The sequence below is a fragment of the Montipora foliosa genome, chromosome 3, assembly GCF_036669935.1.
Source record: "Montipora foliosa isolate CH-2021 chromosome 3, ASM3666993v2, whole genome shotgun sequence".
Taxonomy (NCBI): Eukaryota; Metazoa; Cnidaria; class Anthozoa; order Scleractinia; family Acroporidae; genus Montipora; species Montipora foliosa.
Genome location: NC_090871.1, coordinates 50,805,658 through 50,813,157, shown reverse-complemented (window position 1 = coordinate 50,813,157; position 7,500 = coordinate 50,805,658). Strand labels below are relative to the sequence as shown.

The 7,500-nt window shown below is 41.8% G+C and overlaps 1 protein-coding gene across 1 annotated transcript; it reads left to right on the top strand.

The window, feature by feature from the left end:
• Positions 1 to 4,487: 4,487 nt before the first annotated feature.
• LOC137996073 (uncharacterized) lies at positions 4,488 to 7,056 on the top strand. Its single transcript, XM_068841510.1, has 3 exons — positions 4,488 to 4,689; positions 4,789 to 5,069; positions 5,239 to 7,056. Exons 1-3 carry the CDS (start codon positions 4,488 to 4,490, stop codon positions 7,054 to 7,056), a joined length of 2,301 nt encoding a protein of 766 aa, XP_068697611.1.
• Positions 7,057 to 7,500: the final 444 nt, after the last annotated feature.

Sequence of the window (7,500 nt, the reverse complement as noted above, 5' to 3'; positions counted from 1 at the left end):
TGACGTAAATGAATGTATCTTTTGCGTAAATGAACAGCAAAAGGTGTAGTTCCCAGATCACCCATTAAGGTCCAATTTGTTCCGCTTGGGATTAGGAATTCGGAACAATTGGTTCTCTTTTTAACAATAAAGGACCATTTTGTTCCGTATCTTTATAAAAGCACGTTCCCATTTTATCAAAAGGAACACATGTTTAGGAACAATAGTTCCCAAATCACCCATTAAGGACCAATTTGTTCCGCTCGGGATTCGGAACTCGGAACAATTGGTTCCCCTTTTAGCAATGAAGGACCATTTTGTTCCCAAGTAGTATGAAAGCACGTTCCGAATTCATCAAAAGGAACACAAAAAAGAGGAACAATCTGTTCTCGCTTTTCAAGAGGGGACCGTTCCAGAACCAAGAAAAGGAATACCTTTGAAAAACAAAATGCGCTCAAAAACATCGCTAGTTAAAAAGAAAGAAGCCAAAAAGCGACTAAAAGATCACTTTGTGGCACACAATCGAATGCCGAAATTTTGCTGACGAAATACAACACTCAACTCAAAAAAGGAAACAAAATTGAAATTTGGGAAATGTTATAGATCGTTTCCCGTACTTCCCGGTTCCTTTAGTGTTTTCGTTGCAGATAGGCACGTATTATGTGCCGAAAATTTATTAGACTGAAATCAATGCTGATAAAACTCAAGTCGAACCAGGGAAGAGCCTTAGCGCCGAGAAATCCGGAAAATCCGCGTTTACCGTGCATGCCGAAAAATGATTGAAATGACATCAATGGCATCAGGGAATGACCGCTGATAATACTCAAGCCGAACCAGGGAAAAGCCTTGTGTCCGGGAAATCCGGAAAATCCGCCTTTTCCGTGCCTGCCGAAAAGTTCTTAGAATGAAATCAAATAATAATAATAATAATAGTAATAATAATAACAATAATAATAATAATTATAATGAATGAAATCAAAGGCATTAAGGAATGACCGCTGATAAAACTCAAGCCGAACCAGGGAAGAGCCTTGTGTCCGGGAAATCCGGAAAATCCGTGTTTTCCGTGCATGCCGAAAAGTTCTTAGAATGAAATCAAATAATAATAATAATAATAATAATAATAATAATAATCATAATAATAATAAAGTCAAAGCCATTAAGGAATGACCGCTGATAAAACTCAAGCCGAATCACGGAAGAAGCTTGTGTCCGGGAAATCCGGAAAATCCGTCTTTTCCGTGCATGCCAAAAAAGTGATTGCACTGAAATCAATAGAATTAAGAATTCACTGCTGATAAAACTCAAGTCGAACCAGGGAAGAGCCTTCTCACCGGGAAATCCGGAAAATCCGCCTTTTCCGTGCATGCCGAAAAGTTAGTCACACCACAGGTAAACAATTTTGGTGATTACGGAAAATACGGATTTTACGGATTTCCCGGAGATATGAATATTTAATGATTAAACTTGCAGTAACGACTGACTGCTGTCTGTGACAAACTTTTACTTGACCACGGAAAATACGGATTTCACGGATTTCCCGGAGATATGAATATTTAATGATTAAACTTGCAGTAACGACTGACTGCTGTCTGTGGCAAACTTTTACTTGACCACGGAAAATACGGATTTCACGGATTTCCCGGAGATATGAATATTTAATGTTATTCCATGTTAATATATTCTAATATAATATATTACTTCTCTTTTTTTCTGTAAGTATATATATATATATATTTATTTATATAGATACTTACAGAAAAAAAGAGAAGTAATATATTATATTAGAATATATTAAATATTCATATCTCCGGGAAATCCGTGAAATCCGTATTTTCCGTGGTCAAGTAAAAGTTTGTCACAGACAGCAGTCAGTCGTTACTGCAAGTTTAATCATTAAATATTCATATCTCCGGGAAATCCGTGAAATCCGTATTTTCCGTGGTCAAGTAAAAGTTTGTCACAGACAGCAGTCAGTCGTTACTGCAAGTTTAATCATTAAATATTCATATCTCCGGGAAATCCGTAAAATCCGTATTTTCCGTAATCACCAAAATTGTTTACCTGTGGTGTGAATAACTTTTTGGCATGCACGGAAAAGACGGATTTTCCGGATTTCCGGTGAGAATGCTCTTCTCTGGTTCAGCTTGAGTTCTGTCAACGGTGTTTCCTTAATAACATTGATTTCAGTCCAATAACTTTTTGGCATGCACGGAAAAGGCGGATTTTCCGGATTTCCCGGGCACAAGGCTCTTCCCTGGTTCGGCTTGAGTTTTATCAGCGGTCATTCCTTAATGCCTTTGATTTCATTCATTATTAGTATGATTATTATGATTATTATTATTATTATTATTATTATTATTATTATTATTATTTGATTTCATTCTAAGAACTTTTCGGCAGACACGGAAAACACGGATTTTCCGGATTTCCCGGACACAAGGCTCTTCCCTGGTTCGGCTTGAGTTTTATCAGCGGTCATTCCTTAATGCCTTTGATTTCATTATTATTATTATTATTATTATTATTATTATTATTTGATTTCATTCTAAGAACTTTTCGGCATGCACGGAAAACACGGATTTTCCGGATTTCCCGGACACAAGCTTCGTCCCTGGTTCGGCTTGAGTTTTATCAGCGGTCATTCCTTAATGCCTTTGATTTCATTCATTATTATTATGATTATTATTATTATTATTATTATTATTATTATTATTATTATTTTTATTATTTGATTTCATTCTAAGAACTTTTCGGCATGCACGGAAAAGGCGGAGTTTCCGGATTTCCCGGACACAAGGCTCTTCCCTGGTTCGGCTTGAGCTTTATCAGCGGTCATTCCTTAATGCCTTTGATTTCATTCATTATTATTATTATTATTATTATTATTATTATTATTATTATTGGATTCCATTCTAAGAACTTTTCGGCATGCCCGGAAAACGCAGATTTTTCGGATTTCCCGGACACAAGGCTTTTCCCTGGCTCGGCTTGAGTATTATCAGCGGTCATTCCTTAATGCCTTTGATTTCATTCATTATTATTATTATTATTATTATTATTATTATTATTATTATTATTATTATTATTCGATTCCATTCTAAGAACTTTTCGGCATGCCCGGAAAACGCAGATTTTTCGGATTTCCCGGACACAAGGCTTTTCCCTTGTTCGGCTTGAGTATTATCAGCGATCATTCCTTAATGCCTTTGATTTCATTATTATTATTATTATTATTATTATTATTATTATTTTTTGATTTCATTCTAAGAACTTTTCGGCAGGCACGGAAAACACGGATTTTCCGGATTTCCCGGACACAAGTTTCTTTCCTGGTTCGGCTTGAGTTTTATCAGCAGTCAAGCCTTCATGTTACGATTTTAGTCAAACAGCTTTCGGCGTGCACAGAAAACGCGGATTTTCCAGATCTCCCGGACACGTGGTGCTTCACTGGTTTAGCTTAATTTTTGGGCTCATCCTCGGTGTAAAAATCTGTGAAACTCACAGATGACGTAGCACAAAGGAAAACAAAAGAGCAAAAAAACATCAAACAATAACCTAACCCTACCACGAGCTAACAAAACAAAGAAAGAGTTTCACAGGTTTTTACACCGAGGTAATGAAACCCAATTTTTGCAGCAAAGAAGCAGAAATACACAAGATTTTATTCAACCAAATTTTCAACATACGCAGAAAAGGACGGTTTTTGCGGACACAGTTACTTGTTAGTGGCTTGTTAGGACGAATAGTGTAACTCATTTTAATTGATGACAGAAATTTTGCTCTTTTGCATCGATGTCGTCTTCGTTGCCAGAGATCTGATAACTTTTCAATATCCAGTAACACGTTGCTAAGATTACAAACATGTGTCACTCAGCCTGATCTCAGTGACGTGAACAAAGGAGGAAGGATTGCCATAAGCAACATCCTAAATGCATTCCTGTTAAAATTTAGTCCTAAATCACTGCACAAAATGTGTCAGGTTTCCCGGTTGTTTCTGTGAATTATTGTCAACAAAGAGAGCTATTACCCGTTTACGATAACAGCCTTGATTGCATTGTTTGTGCTTTGGATTTCCTTGATTAGATGGCGAGTTTATCTCGGAAAAGTGTTAAATCGCAAAAACCATGCTGGGTCAACAGGAGTGGCTCGACTGAGTAAACAAGCCAAGCGATCGTATCGATGTTGTGTTTCATTGACTTGATCTGTTATTTCTTTGGGTTTCCCGTGGGAAACACCATCATTGTGCGGGATTGGTAGTCAAACGTACTTAAGGTACAAAAATAGAAACGCCCCTTTTCACACCCATTCGACAGTTACATGATGTGTGACACCTATTTGACGACAAGTTGCAAGTGAACACATGACAAAGAAATAGTAAACTCTCGTGCATCGTTGATCATTATTATCACGGGCAGCGCTTTCAAATTTATGTGTCAACATTTCACTGCTTTGATCCACTATATAAGAGACGCAATCATTTTACAACATCTGAGCTACAGGAGAAAATGCAGCGCACAAGACAACCGTGCCGACAGCTAAATAGTGAAGGGATAAAGAGCGCTGCACTGTGTTATCTCTTACCAGTTATCAGCGGAAGGTGCAGCATCATAAGCGCAAAATGTATTTTTAAAGCAAAAGATAAAGATTTGGGCAGGGCGTGGACTTCTATTTGCAGCAAACGTGATTCATGCGACAATGCTATTTCAGGTCAGTATTTATTGGAATACCTTTGTTTCCGAGGAAATTTGGAAAACATTTTAAGTATCAAAAATGAAATTGAACGCATTTGACTGTGCTGTGTTTCAGGTATCCACAACGCAGCGTTTTTCTTTAGCGCCATTTCGAGCCAAGAGAAGAAACACTGTTGCATCAACGAAGAAACAGACGATGAGAGTAGTTCTTGCGATGACATTCCAAGTTCCATGACGCAACAGTGGCTCGAAGGGAACTTGACGAGTATAAACAAATCACTGTGCCCCGCAATCTCATACTGGGTCGCGTTGACTACAATAAATGGCGCCCCTGCCAGCCCAATTTCGGTTCACAAGGCCCTGCTAAATTGCGGACTGGATGTCACAGCAACCCAGGTAACGAATGTCGTATCTTTCTTTGAGAGCTCTCCTTGAGATGTGTCTAGCAATCCAATGTAAAGCGAGATAAAAAGAAAAGGAACAAGCACAATCACAGTGCTGCAGGTAGCAAAACAAATCGTGAAAATGTTCTGAGACATTGTCCCATTTAATTTGTATTCGACAGGTGCAGTTCCAGGATGGAAAGGAATCTCCAGCCACGGCAGAACTTTACAAAGTGTTCAAAGATCATAAAAATCCTTTCATGCGAGACCTTGTGAGATCATCTTACAAACACTCCTACAGAGACGAGGCCAGGAAGCTGATCGGTGAGGATTGCTTATGCACCCAGGAGTTAGACGATTGTGGCAGTGAAAACGTCGTGCGAGTGACCCTGGTTAATCAGAAGTTTCACGCGTTCTTGCTGAAAGCAATCGAACGTCTGACCGCGGCAAAGCTACAACTGGACAAATTTGGCTTCGAGTCCAACACGGCGACGTCGCAGGCGTCCACCAGCCAGCCACCGTGCGACGACGAAAAGATGCTGTCAAATAAACTCGCAATCCTGGTTAACGATATAGCAATCGCCATGGGAAAACTTGGCTATGCTACCTACAGAGGAAAAATCTACAAGAAAGATCCCAGATCCACGTTCACGTTTTCATACAAGTGCGAGACAAGGGCTTTCGTAAACACCTTGGCCACCAATGAGCAGTTTAAGTCGCGGATGCTTCCGCAGATGAAGAAAATCATTGACCTGTTGTCGGATCCTTATTGTGAGCTGTTTCGACCACTAACCGTGGATTACGATCTCATCGAAGTGAACAACGGCGCTTGCTGGTCATTGAAAGGAAGGAATTTCGTCGAGGACGCCATCGAAGAACACCAAATAGGCAAGGTATCACCCAGAGCGTTTTGCCCGTACGAGCCAAACCAAATTCCCGACGCAAAATACTTTCGCCAGATTTTGGAAAACAGTCTCACTCCTGACGACGTATGTGGCTTCTGCGAAGAGTTTGTCAAACTCCTAAACTACAATAAGAAAAAACACAAGGACAAGGTGTTGTGTCTAGTCGGAGACGCTAACAGCGGCAAAACAAGCCTGTTTTTCCCGATCCTCAGCCTCGTACATCACGGAAACGTAGCCACGGTTACCAAACAGCGTGCCTTTAATAAATCGATGATTACGCCATTCACCGAGGTCATATTCTTGGACGAGGCTACGGAATCAACCCTAGATATCGACGACTGGAAAACGTTGACACAGGGTGGTTATTCCGCACACGACGTGAAGTATCAGAGGGCAAAATCTTTCATCAACCGCTGTCCCATGTTGATAACTTGTCAGAAAAAGCTCGACTTTGGACCGTCTGATCAACCCGCCATGGACAGAAGGCTCAGCACGTTCCAGTTCAAGAGACTGGCGAACCCCACAAAACGTGCGGCTACTTGGTTGAAAAAGCACCCAATGGAATGCCTGATCTGGGCAACACGAAAAGCCCAAGAGACACAACATCGTGAAACCGACGAGGAGGACCAATCAGAAACAGACGAAGAGCGTTCGTTGTACGAAGACAGTGCCTTAAAGCAGAGCGAGAAAGAAGCACTACAGTCGGTGTCGTTGGAGGAGATAATGACCGAGAACACCGCGCCAGTTCCTGTAGAGGACCAAGACGAGCAAAGCGACTCGGAAGCTTCAGATAGCCAGTCAGATGCCAGTCACGCGGGTGACGTCTTGTACGCCCTTGAGGAACATCTCAGAGGCCTGCAGCCAGATAGCCTTCGTCACAGGCAGGTATTGCACATGCTCCAGACCGAGAGGGCCAAGAGGCACAGAGCGGAAGAGGACAGAAAGGAGCAGCACAAACGGCGCAAGACCCTGCTCAGAACTAAGGGCGTGTCCACTCAGAACGCGGAACTCATCTCCTCGAATCCCGAAGAACCGTTGCCTAGTGCAGTCACGAGGGAACTGGACCGATATGAGGAGGAGCAAAGGCAAGCCTGAGAGCATAAACGCCGAGAGGCTGCGAGAATAGCATTCGAAAACGCTTGGGTCCGGACGACGGAAATAGAGCTCAAGGAGTGCTATGACAAATTGCGAACGAGCGACGAACGTTCCGTTCGCGCCAACCTTAAGGCCTACATGCGAATGCTGTCCGAAAATCTCAAAGATCATCATATGTCGCTGGGCACGTATGGCACCGCCGAGGCCTTGGCCGAGCGGAAGCGAATATGCACGGCACTCGGCCTGTTGAGTGAGAACAAGCAACACCTCGTCACGAATGTCTGGGAAAGGTTGCCGGTCATCAGTCCTGAGGAAGACACAGCTCCCGAGCAAGGTGTTGGCCAAGATCTCCAAGACGAGAACGAAGACGAGGACGAGGAAGCCATATTCATAACTCCCGTCCCAAGTACTCGGGCAGATTGCAGCAGGAACCGGAAGAGACAC